General features: G+C 41.4%; 1 protein-coding gene across 4 annotated transcripts in view; it reads left to right on the top strand.

Moving 5' to 3' along the window:
• Positions 1–13,737, top strand: part of DENND5B (DENN domain containing 5B) — a 109,337-nt gene that overhangs the window by 75,744 nt on the left and 19,856 nt on the right. For all 4 annotated transcript variants that reach the window (XM_064737544.1, XM_064737552.1, XM_064737565.1 and 1 more), the window contains 3 exons: positions 1,100–1,250; positions 9,639–9,732; positions 13,089–13,220. In XM_064737544.1, the coding sequence (XP_064593614.1) occupies positions 1,100–1,250; positions 9,639–9,732; positions 13,089–13,220 (377 nt within the window). The remainder of the gene's footprint in view (positions 1–1,099; positions 1,251–9,638; positions 9,733–13,088; positions 13,221–13,737) is intronic.

Here is a 13,737-nt window from a genome sequence, read left to right as displayed (position 1 = left end):
TTTTCCTTCATATTTACCATTCACAGTATATGTGACCCCAGCACTGATCCAGCACCTGTTTGTTTAACTATTTTTGGAACCCTTCAAATCCTCTGACCCCACACCACCCACTCCTTTTCTCCAAAATGGAACCAAACAAAGTGATTTTTATTTTTTTTAGAGGGGAAAAATACTTGCTGAGTTTCTAATGATAATGTATGTAAATCTTGTGACAGCTTCTTTCCCATCACAGTTTTATAAAACAGGAAATGAGTTATATGTTGTTCTTAACAAATGCATATGTATTCTGTAGCTGTGGTATGCTGAAGGAACAGGCCTGCCCGTTAATAGATGGGCTGGAAAGAGTTGAATATTAAAGTTGCTAATTAAATGCTGAATTCACCCATACACCTCCTTTCCCAAGTTCTTCACAAGTTAAGAGGGTGACAGGTTTAATTTTCATTCTGTTTGAGGTTTGAGATTGAAACTCTCAAATCCTTGAAGCAAAGGATTGAACTGCTTTAGTTTCAGTGGAGCTGAGATTCCTGGGGAGCCCTCTCTCATCTTACCATAGCCTTCCCTGTTTCCAAAAATCTGCTCATCCTCCTGATGCTGCTCAGGTCTTACTACAGTTAGCTGTGCTTTTTGAAGGCCTGTCATCCAGTTAAGGCAGATCTAAATTCAAGAGGAGGATAATTATATTCCCAGATGTTTGCAAAATTCAAGTGTCCCCCCACAAGCATCTGCCCAGGGAACGTGTCTGGGGCTAAGCAAGGTGCCCAGTCCCACAGGGGTTGCAGCTGGCCTTGGAGGTCTCTGTTCTGCTGAAGAAGCCTTAAAATCCAACAAGGAATTTCAGGGAAAGGTTGCATTGCTGTTGCCAGCTCCTAATGCATCTCATAGACTCCTGTAAATACCTGCTTGCTTAACAGCTAACTTGCACCAGTGCTTGTTTGTGTTGGGTAAAGAAACTAAAAGCAAAACTAAAAACCCTACAGCACAAGTGTCTCCTCACCTCTGTGAGTGGCAGATTTGTGTGTAAGGTCACCATTTAAGTCTCTAGTGGGTTTCCAGGGGTCTGAGTGTGACGCAGTTGCTCACCTGTGACTGTCACCTGCAGCCCAGTCCATCGAGCAGCGCCTGATGAAGATTGACCACACGGCCATCCACCCCCACCTGCTCGACATGAAGATTGGCCAAGGGAAGTATGAGCAAGGATTTTTCCCAAAGCTGCAGTCAGATGTCTTGGCAACAGGACCCACCAATAACAAGTAAGCGCAGGTTTTATTTTCTGGATTTAAAAACAGGTTTCTCATACAAATGCTTCACATCATTGGACAGAAGTCCTAATTTTGGGTGGCATATAGCCAGTCTGATGAATGGAAAACTAACAGCTGTTTCCATTTCAGGTTTTTTTTCAGTCCATTTCATGGGCTGTGACTTTTGAACATATGACCATAGTTTGGGTTATGTCAGGAGGTGTTAGCTGTTTTGGGGAAGATTCCTCACTGCTGTTTTCTATTTAGTAACTACTCTGTCTTCTCATACATAGTTTTTGTTTTCTAATTGGTTTTTTGAGTTTCAAATGAATTGTTTGACTGTTTTGCACTAAATACAGTAATTTGGGAACTCAAGCCAAAATTGAGATTCTGAAAGAAATTTTGATGTTGAAACCTTCACACCATGATGTGAAATGAAATTAGTGTCCACTCTGTTCCTTTCTTTTCTTTAGCAGTTTTTACCCAACCCAGAGATTTTTATAGCTCTCTTTCAGTTGCCACATTGAAATACCCTGGAAGGATAACTTGGTGAGGGTGGAAAGTGTGTGACTCTGTACCTGGGTTTCTTTTTTGAGTCTGAAAAGGTTCTGTGGCCCACTTTGATAAGAGGGTAGTGGTACCTATAGCTGTGGAATTGAGCATGCCATTACATGGTTCATTTACCTAATGCAAAATGGGAACCTGGAGCACTGATACACTTTACAGTTATAATGCAAAGTAAGTGCTGTGAGTTCCTTTATTTTTAATCTTTCTTCCTGCAAAACCTATGAATGAGGGGTTTCTCCCTCTTCAAAAGTGAAATACTTGTGCATCACTGATTACAAACTCATTAAATTATCAGCTGAAGCCCTCAGTTTCAGTTTCTGGTAGTCAAAATGTGGGAGCACAGGTAAATCCAAGAGCTTCAAAGGCTACAGTTGTCCAAATGTTAAAGCTACCTCTTGTTTTAGACATGTGCATGCACACACGCTGCTCTGAGCTTCTGCATGAGGTGCCCACTCAGTTCTATTTAAACACCTTTTGTGCATACCAGTGCTAGCTAAACCCTTTTGAATAACCTGCTAAGAATAAGAATTGCAAATGATAATGAGATCCTTAAGCACTGAATGTTTAAAGAAATGGAGTTCTTTAAAAGAAATTTTAAAAACCCCAGAACCAACCGCAGAGGAGGAATTCATATTTCAAAGTTCCTTTGGTTTCAGGCTTCCTGCAAATGGAGACAGAATTGTATGGGGAATGGTCCTTTGAGGAATGGAGGATTTCTTCATCTTGTGAGATGCTGTATTTAGCAGTCTGGCTCTTATCCTTATGGGTGGGTTTCAATTTCACAGTGTCAGCAACAGTGAGAGTGTGCCCAGCCTGCTTAAAATTGCTTAAATCTTCTGTGTCTATTGCAAAATCATAGTGAATCTATGAATAAGCATCACTTCAAAATAGTTTTCCTTATGCTCTTTGAGATTTGCTTCCATTAGATTGGTACCTGTTCTAAATTGACTTTAACTTCTTGAGTGGTGATTTTGATTTAGATCACAGCATGTTTCAGAATTTGTAAGTTCCAAAATCCTATTGCTTACCACAAAGCAATGTCAAAGTGACAAATGTTTGGAATTCCTCCAGTTGTATGTTGCCAAAAAGGCTTGTAATTGGAAAATCTCAAGACCATCTGTTTATATCTTTCTTCTGCCTAGTTTTCATGTGAGCAGCTGAGAAGACTCTCTCTCTGCCATTTAGGACATGTAATTCTGCTGATTTTACACCTGTGTATAGAACAGCTTTTCCTTGCGTTCTGCAAAAGCAGTGTGACTCTTCTGACCACAAAATCAGCTGAAGTATAGCCTTCCATTAATTTGAATTTCCCAGTGTATGATTCTTGGGGATAGGTTTTACTTACAGGACTGGAGCTTTGCCTATGAGCATGGGCTAAGAGAACATTTCTGCTACGTTTCCAGACCCTTCAGGTGTAGCTATTGTGTGTTTACATTATAAAATTAATGTAAAGAATATTGCTGTGTAGATGAGAATTATTTTTGCAGGCTTCAGTTTTACATAGCAAATTTTGTCCCGAATTTTGTATGGAAGTGTATTTGTGGGAAATGGGGAATAATTCCCATGTTGCAGTCAATTGTTGCTGGACAGCAGCAAATAAACCAATTCAAAGCTGTTTTAATGAAAAGATGTCCTCAGTGGCCAGCAATCAGGGATTTATTGCTTCCCGTTCTGGGCTGATAAACTAAGAAATACATAACCAGAGCTCATAATGTTATCTAGCTGTTCCCTTCCTGTGAACAGGAGGAGCACTGAAAATACCTCAGTTACTGGGCTGTTACAAGTGTAATATGTTATATCTAAATCACAAATATAATGCAGCAACAAACACTTCTAGTTTCAGTTCTAGATCCTATATGTGATTTAAACAATTTTGACTAAACCCAAACCCAGTTCTGTCCTCCTTCCCATCAGGCAGCAGTGTCCCACTTGGACTCCCTCTGTGCTGTTTGCCTTTGATCCATCTCCCACATCATGGGAAAACCTTCTGAATCTACAGGGAGCAGCTGCAGCTTCCTCTGGGTACAAAAGCATCCCCTCCACGCTGCTTTAAGTGTGTAAAGCAGTGGCTTGTGCAAAGTTCTCCTAGAAAGCATCCCAGGAGCAAACAGGCTGCAGTCCCTCAGGGTTATTTCTCTGTTATTCTGGAAAAGAGCTGTGGTTTCCAGAGCCCTCATTTCCTTTCTCAAACCCCAGCACCACTCTGTGGTTTCTATGTGTTCCCTTCTTCCCTCTGTGCATTTTCTGCCAGGCTTTAAAATTGTAGCTGGAGCTCCACTGGCTGAGGCATTTGCAGGAGTGGAATTTGAATGACAAAAAGCCAAGCTACATAAACACTTCATGGTTTTTGATTAGCTAATTGTTAAATTAGGGGGAATATGCTTACAGTGCAAAATTAAAACAATGAAACAAGCTGTGTTTTCAATCTAATTGATTACCTTGTAACTTAATTTGTACTAAGAAGCTTGATAAATGAGATTAAATATTGCAGAGGAAAACAGTGATTCCCAAGCATGGGAATATATTTGCATTCTGGCAATTTGTATTGAATGCCTCCAAAGAACAACTGAATGCATTTTTTTCCTTGCTTCTTTTGGTTTTCAAATGAAGGGTTTGCTTTGTTACACATCTACAAAATGGCTTTAATTACCCTTTTTTTGCCTTCCTATCTGTTTAGGCCTGCTTCCCCTCCCACTTCTTTATTGGAGCCCTGCTTTCCTCCTTGCTTACTTTCCTGACCAGCTTGTTTCCTCTTTCCTGCCCTGGCCACTTCCATTTGTTCCTGAGCTGTGTTTTGCTGATCTGTAAATAAATACTGACACCACTGTGTCAGTATTTATTTACAAAACCTATGCAGTAGGAGTGTATGGAATTGGAATTCATTTTTGTGCTCGGTTTTATGGCATGACTTGGTGGGCACTGTCCTGTGGCCTTCATCTTCAGCCCTCTCCTTCAAGGTGGGAACTTTCCAGGGTTTATCTGCCTAGGGCAGATTCTTTTTTTGCTTGTTGCTGGCATTTAACATCAGGTAATGATTTTAAAAGAAAGTATGATGTATATGTAACACAAAGAAGTTGATGTGTCTCTGTGTGATGACAAAATTTGTTCTGGTTTTAACTAAATTATTTTTTGTATGCCAAATGGTCTTTTTCTTTTAATGAGTGCTTCATATTATATGGCCTTTTACTGCCCCCCCTGTCTGTTGGGTACCGTTTCAAGGCTGTGTTAAATGAAGATATCTTCTTTTTTAATCAAGCCAAACAACTGCAAGTAATATAGAGTGGTATCTCTGCAGCACATCTAGGTGGGCACAAAATGAGTCAGCACTGAGCTTATTTAAATTTTGTGAGTAGTAAAAGTTCATCTTTTATATAAGAAAATCTCAAACAAGCAGTTACTATACTTCAGGTAACCTAACGTAGCAAACCACTGATGGGTGCAATGAAAATATGGACCACTTGTACTCCAATACATTCATTTTCAGGAATAAAGTGTGAATGACAATCTGTGCTTAAAGATGGTTTCTGAGATAGGAAATAGACATTGTGGTGACTTGGAATCTCATGGGTTCCTCCTGAGCTACTGATCCTCTGCTCAACTGGTGCAAGGCAGGAAAAGTGCAATTAACTTCTTTGAGTTAATATGTCATTTTAACATAGCTGTGCAGAATTAAAGCTGACAGGGAAAAATGGGCAATGACATCCTTGCATCCACTATTCCATTTGCTCTCCTCTGAATAGTACTCCTGTCTCAAAGGGCTTGCAAATTAAATACCTCATAGGACAGTGGTTCCTCAGGGCAGGTGATGCTGCCAATTCACTACAGCTCTTCCTTACAGAGGATGACAACTGTGTGTGCCACCCTTTAAAATCACTTCTTTTCATATGAACTGCTGAAAGAGCCTGCCAGTGCAAGGCCACTCTCTTTAAGGCATTTTACTAATTTTTGTCCATCCAATGAGCAGTTTCAGAGCTTTCCTACTTCACCCTATGGCAGAATTGAAAAAGTCTCCATCTAAGCCTTCATTCTCCTTACCATGGAGCAGAGTTTGTGGAGCAGATTCACACTGTGGATCCCCATCCATGATCAGGTGGAGCTCAGTTTCCATGTTCCTTTTCTTGCTGTGTTTGACGTGTGTTTGGCTTGGAATCTCTGTGTACAGTCCCACACATGTGAGCCCTACAAGGAGTTGGATGTGCAGGCTGTGTGTGTTTGAAGTGTGCATGTTTTAGGGGGATTTGCTGGGGCTGTACTACAGCTGTGTGCCAATTTGTGAATCTGAAACTCAGATAACTCCTTTGATGGACCTGTATAGGTAGAATGGGTATTGTCATGATTTGCAGACCTAAATAGCAGCCTGCCTCATGAGATGGTGTATAGGAGGAGGTTTAGGTTCTGTCTTATAGACAAATGCATTTCTCTCTTTCCTTCTCTCTGTGATCACTGTAAATGGATTGTAAATTACAATAGTGATTTTCATGGTGATGGTAATATTGGTTATATCCATCTGAGGAAGAAGTTCTCTAGCAGCATGTTCATGTTTTGCAGTATAAATCTTGCCTGCTACACCCATGTCTGATTTGGGAAGACATAATTTCTTCATTTCTCAAGGGAACTTTAAAAAGGGGGGCAAGGGAGAAGGTATGGGAAGAAAGATCTGTACACATGGTCACAGTGCAGCATGGCCAGTCCCTGGTGTGAGGTGCTGTCTTGCTAGATGGTTTCTGACAGTGCAACTTTGCCGCTGACTGCCTTACCTCCTTTATTATAGAAATGTAAAAGATGAGACTTAGCATGGGATGTTTCAAATATCACCATTACATTCCCTCAACCTCTGCAAACCTATTCCTATGCTTGTTGGGTCTAATTTGATACTAAATGATGCTGACTTGACTGCTTTTATATCACAAAGGTCTTAGTTGGAGGTGCCTTACTTCATCTCCATATGTTGAACAGAGCACAGTGTTCCCTGGCCCTGCTCTGAAATATCCTGCTTTTCCACAGTCCCTGGAGGTGAGGCATTAATCTGTGGATATGGGAGTTAGATACAGACAGACACACTGAAATGAGCCTTTCCTCATTTCTCCATGGAGGCAGCTTGTCCCTGTGCTCCCTGCAGCACCCGAGCTGTGTCTGCTCCATCCCCAGAGAGCTAGTGCTTGTAGCAATGCCTCCACTGTGAGGAATAAATGAAATATGTCAGTTGTCCATGCTCATGGCCCTGCCAGCAAAAAACTTAAAAGGAGAAGGCATTTTTTTTGGGTCAGGGAGTCCTTGGGCAGCATCCAGGCTGAGCAGCAGGGGGGCTTCATCTCCTCAGGACAAGGAGAAAGAGGGACATAGGCAGCAGGGGTTATCTGAAAAGCCCAAGTCTAAGGGACATGGAGGGAGAGCAGCTTTGCTTTGTGCTTTGGCAGCACCTGGGCTGAGGTGTGAATAGAGCAGCAGCTGATGACAGGGCCAGCAGAGGTACCCACACAGGATTTCAGCATGGAGACCACTGGGCCTTTAATCCCCCTTAAAATCACTTCAAGTGGTTGCAGGGAGGGGAAGAGCAATTTGAAATGCAGTCACTGCTGAGGAGAGGGAATGGTTCTTGCAATACTGAAGCATTGTTTTGGGGGAAAAAAAAATTCTATGTGACCCAGTAAAGAAAAGGCTTTAAAAGATTTAGCTTAATCCTGTTTATCTGCTGTTAGATCTTCACAAAACCTCCCAGAGAGATTCAGAGCAGCATCTGAATGTACAGACCTCACCCAGTGACTCAACAGCTCCTCTTCCTCAACTTGGAGTGTGGAAAAGAGGGGACATGCAGCTCACTGTGTGTAATTGCTCCAGCTAATGAGCAGCAGTTTTGGGTTTTTTTTCATAAACATCCAACAATCTTCACTTTTGTATGATTAAAATGTTCAAATAGTTCTGGTTAATAACCTGGAAAATGGTCTGTGCTGTCTCCCAGGTGAAGTACAGCTCTGGAATGAACTGAAAATGCTTTAATAGTGGCATGTTATTTTGTAATTGTTTTGTGGCTTTCATTCTGCTTTCACCTTTGGTGAGATATTTTCCCTCAAAGGACACTTACAGCAATTCTTTCATCTTCCAGTAAATGCAGAAATGCAGGTGGAGATGGATCCAAGCTCTGTCTGAAATTCAGAAAATAACCATATAAATTGGAGCAGATAAACTATGATATGGGGTAATATTTGATCTATAACTTAAATTTCCAGTGTGTTATTGGCATTCTGTTGTGTGAAACATAAACATGGTCCTGGGTTGCAATAAATGGAAGGTCTCCAGAGCCAAGTGGCTAAAGTCACATTAATATCCTCTGTTCAACAGAGTTTTTCTGTGACATTTCTGTCTATTAAAAAGTAAGGGTTTATTTTACCCCTCTTTGTCATCTAACAAGGCTTTGGCTGTTGCTACTGAAAAAAAAAATGGTGACTTATTAAACTTGGGCTGTACATTTATAAAATGTCTGTGGAGGTACAAAGACACTTATGTCAGTGATGTGTTCCTCTGAAAAGGTACCAGCATTTACTGTGCAGACACCTGTTTCATTTTGTTAGCAGAGACTTGAGGCCACAAAAAAATATGCTTTAAAAATAAATGTGTTGTCATGTGGGATACTGAGGTGATGAGCCATAATTACATGCAGACCCAGATTTCTTCCTTTGTACTTGTTTTCTTGATGTTATTTGTGAGGTACAGTGCGACTTCAGTTTGACTTTTCAAACAACAGTTCCTGTGGCTTTTTTTCCCTTTGTATCTGTGTGGTGAGCCAAAATTCAGTCTTTGGCTGACTCTCTTGAAGGAACTGATGAAGATGTTTATGTACACGTTTGCAAAGTCCTCTCTGGAAACAGAGGCCTTGTTTTGGTCACCGGGGGCCACATCCCTGCACTACTCTTGGGTCAGATTCCCCTCCCTACTCATCCCCAGTGTTTTGCCCAACTTGTCAGAACGCAAGTCCAGCTCTGTGCAAGAGTTTCCTCCCCAGGCATTCATCTGCTGAAACTCCTTGCCCAAACAGTTAGATCCCAGATTTTATTTGTATCTACTTTTGTTTGGAGTGCACACAGAAATATGTGGGTTTGGGACCTGGAGACTGCTGTCCTCACCAATGCCATGTGTGTAGAGAGAGGAAAAATTCAACTGGGTGTACATGAACAGGTGGAAAAAACCCAAGGCTTTCTGTGGTACTTAGGAACTAAATGCAAAAAAAAGCTAAGGTGAAAATAGCAACATGACTAATCCCAGGAACATCAGCATTGTTTATAACCTTTAGACATGGGTGCATCCAGCAGCAGTTGTTAAAATTGCAAAGAGATGTTTGTCTCAAATAATTCCTGGAAATACCACAGAAAGTGGAGAAAGGAGAAGTAGCACTTCTCAAAGAAAAGCAAAATCATAGAAATTGCTACTCAAAATAAATCATTGTGTTTTGTTTTTTGCTAAAGGGGCTGTTCTTGTCAAACCCCATTAAATGCAGCCGTGGTGTTGGGTAACTAAGCACAGTGACTTGCTTAGGGATGGCATCAATGCTGTGGCATGACCTGCATTTCAGGTACCAGGAGCTCTCACTGGAGACCCTGGCAGGCAGCTGGCCACGTTTCCATTGGGATTTTTGTCCCTTGGGTGAGTGCTGGTCTGTCACCTCTAGGGTGGTTTCCCATGGGGAGCCCAGGCACCAGCTCACACGCGTGTTTACTGCAACGTCCAAGGTTGGGCTTTCCCTTCTTTTGCTGCAGACCCATCGGATGTCCTTCAGCTCCTGATGCAGCCTTTCCCCCCTGCTTTCCTTCTCACTCGTGTCTCCCCTGTGTTTTGCAGCCGCTGGGCCAGCCGCAGCGCCAGCACGCAGCGGAGGAAGGACCGCCTGCGGCAGCACTCGGAGCACATCGCCCTGGACAACGACATGAGGGAGGTGGGTGGCCTCCTCTGGGGGCAGCACCAGCTGGGATCCAGGAGCTGGAGGCTTGGACAACAATGTTCCCATTCCTTGGGGCAGCTTTGTGGCTGCTCTGTGGTTTGGTTGGGTCTCTGTAGCCATTCGGATGCCGCTCCGCTTGTCACTGATGCCGTACAACTTCAAAGCACACAACATAAATAAAGTGCTTTTATTATTTTGGGACAAGACAGCCCCATTGTCACCAGGGAAATGATTTGCTGATTTAGACCCTGGCTGTGTTACTGCACACAGACAGCAGAGCCTGGCAGTGCAGCTGCCAAACTCTGGCCAGGGTGGAAGTCTCTGGAAAAGTCAAGTCCTTGAGTAAATGTCAGCCATGTAGAAGTGAATGAGGCAGGATTCTTCTCTTTTTTTTTTTTAAAGGAACTTTTTTTCCCTTCTTTTATGTAGATTTCTAACCTTTTACATATTTGAAAGGTTAAGACTTTGGGGCCTTTTTATGCCTAAAGCTTGGAAACTCCCATGCATCTCGTAAATGTCAGTCACATACATGTGTTTCTTTTCCATCTTTTCAGTTCTTCATCCTTCCATTAAATATTTTTCTGCCACATTTTTCCATTGATGTCCATATGCTTCTATTGTATGTCACTAGCAAAAATATAACACTCATGCTGTTTTGTGGTAAAATTCACTCAGTAATGGTAGTCTGTTGGAGTTTGCTCTCCAAAAGAACCTGAGTGGATGAGAGGACTCTTCAACCATAGTTTTGAATGTTGTTTCATGGAAACACAGCAAAACAGCACTTGTACCTGTTTGTTGCTATTTTTGCTAACATGGCTTTGCAAGTATATTTTAAGCAGTGCCTTGTGCGTGTATATGGCAGCAGAGCCTTCTCAGTACTTTGTCATGTATTTACTTTCTTCTTTTTTTTTTGGCTGTGGATCATATGCATGCTTCTTTTGCTTTGTCTCTTCTTTCTGTTCTGCCATTGGGGCATCTGCCTCCTCTTAGCCCTCGGAGGAGCTTTTGCTTCGTCAGAACTCAATGGCCTTCTGGGAGTGGGATCAGGGACCACCCCCTCCTGCACGGCCTCCTAAAAAATCCTTCTCTGAATGCTGCCTGGTATGTTTTAGTTCTTCTTGTTGAAAGCTGCTTTTGAGATGTTGTTAGCATGAGGAACCTCTGTCTTTGCTGCCTCCCAAATCTGCCTCTTTCTTGTAGAGTATGAGCACATCCCTGTAGCGCTTGGAAGTGTGGTTATAGTCAGAAAAGTAGCTGGAAAGGAGCTTCCACACCAGCTCCCTGGAAACACAGTAGCTCCAAAGACTAAAAACCAAGAATTTTAGTTTGCTTTGGGGTTTTTTTTTCCCCCATGTTGCTCACCTGGTAAATTCAGTTTAGGGTGTCACATCCCAAGAGCTTTGCTTTCTGGCTGTTGGACCATTGCATCATACCAGTGTGCAAGAATGTGGTGGTGCATGGATGCTGGGACAGGCAAAGGGCAATCAGCTGATTCTCTCAGCCCACCCTTAGTCTTCTCTGGAACCTCGGAGTTTGTTGGGTTTTTTTTATTTTGTTTTTTTTTAATATAATAAGAAGCTATACAATGAATAAGGTTATCTGTGTTTTGTACTCTTCAGACTATAACCACACTTTTTATTCGTTCAGATTTAGAAAGAAATATTTATTTTTCTAGTTATGTATTTATTCCCTGTATTACTTTTTACTGATTTTGCTGTTAATTTTTGCACTGAGATGGAAGTCACTTGTGAGGTTGCTTGCTGAACAGCATACTTTCATTGTCTGTAGCTTTTTTTCTTTTATTCCCACCTGTAGTTTTTGAACAATTATAAAATTCTTAGAGTATTTTTGAAACTGTAGTTACCTAACTGAGAATTTCAGTGGAACACAGCTTTTTCATGGCAGATCCCTACATTCTTGTCTGGCCTGTTAGGGTGATGCAAAGTGGTTGTTGTCCAAATTTCTGTGTTGAGAAAATCCAATTACATCAGAAAAACTCTATTCCCATTTAAATTAAAAAAAAAAGGTGGGGGGGAAGCTATTTGCTATTTCAATGTGTTAAGATTTTGGTTTTGCTTTTCCCGATTTACTGGAAGGTATCCATGCCCACAACATGGAAAGTTTGGAACTATGTGATCTTTAAGGTCCCTTCCAACCCCAACCATTCTGTGTTTCTATGGAATAAATTTTCTGCCCAGACAGGAAGCTCCAAGGATGCAGCAGCCATAGTGACCTCTCAGTTCCCCAGAAAACCCAGCCAGCAGCAGCAGGGATTCCCTGGAGGGATGTGATCTGCTCCTTCCAGGAAAGACTGGTCATTGTCACATACCATCCCCCAGAGAGGCATCATTAACAGGACACAAACCCACTGTGGAAACACAGCATTCCCACACCAGGCTATGAGTGCAATGACAATATTCTGTTATCTTGCAGTATTTATTTGGCAATATTCTGTTATCTTGCTCTTTTTAAGGCAAAATTACAAATAATGCTCAAACAACATTTTCATAGTTGGGCCAGCTCCTCAGCCTTGCTCAGCATGCAGCTCTGTCACTGATGCTGGGGTCAGAAGTCATGTCCTGATGGGTTTGTGGATTTTGGCTTAAAAAAAACAAACAACAAAACAAACAAAAAACACCCCCAAAAAACCAGACCAAAGCAAAAAATACTCTGCCCTGAAGGCAAGGCAGTGGAACAGGAAAGTTTCAAAGTCTTCAATTATAGCTTGGATTTTTTTAAAGAGTATGCTGATTTTTTTCATACTTTACAATTACCATAGTAAGAACATGAATGATCCCAAGTGTCAGTTCTGTTTAAAATGAGCTTCACTTGTAATCAAGAAGTTAATTGAGAATGAGATCAAGTCTCATTTTTCCCTCATAAACCATCTAGATGAAAAGTAATGGATGAAATCTTTCTCATTCACTAAGTGTATTTCTGCTTCTTATAATTTATTTTCAGAGGTTTTTTTTTCTATTCATATATAGTCTGGTCACAAATTAGACAATTTTTTTTAAGTGAGAAATAACAGTGGAAAGAAACTTTCTTGGTGTTTTGGCTTTATTGCTGAATGAAGGTATTACACTTTATGCACTTTTACCTAACCTCATGCTAGTGACTAACAGCACAGTTCACTGGCTAATATTGGCTGATTCTGTGCCAATCCAGGGAAATATCCTGCTTTTTCTGTTGTCAGAGGGGATCATTTCTCTAGCCTGACACCTAAACATCAGACAAATCAAGACTGTTCTAGATTAACACTAGTTCATTTGTTTTCATCACCTTGCTTGCCTAGGATGAGGAGAGGCACTCTGACCTGTAATATCTAAAATTATTCTCTTTATTTTTAGAAATACATGCAGGAGGCAAGGAGTTTAGGTAAAAACTTAAGGCAGCCCAAGCTGTCAGACCTCTCTCCAGCTGTGATTGCACAGACCAACTGGAAATTTGTGGAAGGGTTGCTGAAGGAATGTCGCATGAAGGTAGGTCTTACCCTGGGTGCTCTCTCCTGGATTGCAGTGAGCTCAAAGAGCACCTGCAGATGTTCTCCTGGTTCACAGCTGGAATGACATGGTTCTTTTGGAACACCTGGTTGTTGCAGGATGGATAGCCCTGTAGTGTTTTTCAACAGCTGGAAGAGAAGGGAACATGTTTTGAAAGGAACGTGTTTTCATTTCTCTTCTGTTTATGCAGTTAAAGTTGATGGAAGTAGAAAGGACAGGAAGGAGAATCAGCATGATCAGACATCTTCTGGAGGATTTCCTTTAATTGTTCATATTTACATGTAGCCTAAACAGAATGTCTTAGAGACCTGTGGTCAAAAGGGAAGAATTCAGCATAAGTAGCTTGTGCATGTTGTTTATGCATAGCAAATGAAATATAACAGTTCCTGGTGTTAAAGATTTCATAGCCATGGACATAAAACTTCTTTGTGTCTGTTGCAGTTGGTAGTATACTCCTTTACCTGAGTGTTAAACTTTATTAGCTGTGACAAGAATT

This window comes from Zonotrichia leucophrys, chromosome 1A (assembly GCF_028769735.1).
Source record: "Zonotrichia leucophrys gambelii isolate GWCS_2022_RI chromosome 1A, RI_Zleu_2.0, whole genome shotgun sequence".
In the NCBI taxonomy this organism is placed as follows: Eukaryota; Metazoa; Chordata; class Aves; order Passeriformes; family Passerellidae; genus Zonotrichia; species Zonotrichia leucophrys.
Note: the sequence above shows the minus strand (reverse complement) of the source record. Positions and strands in the feature narration are given on the sequence as shown.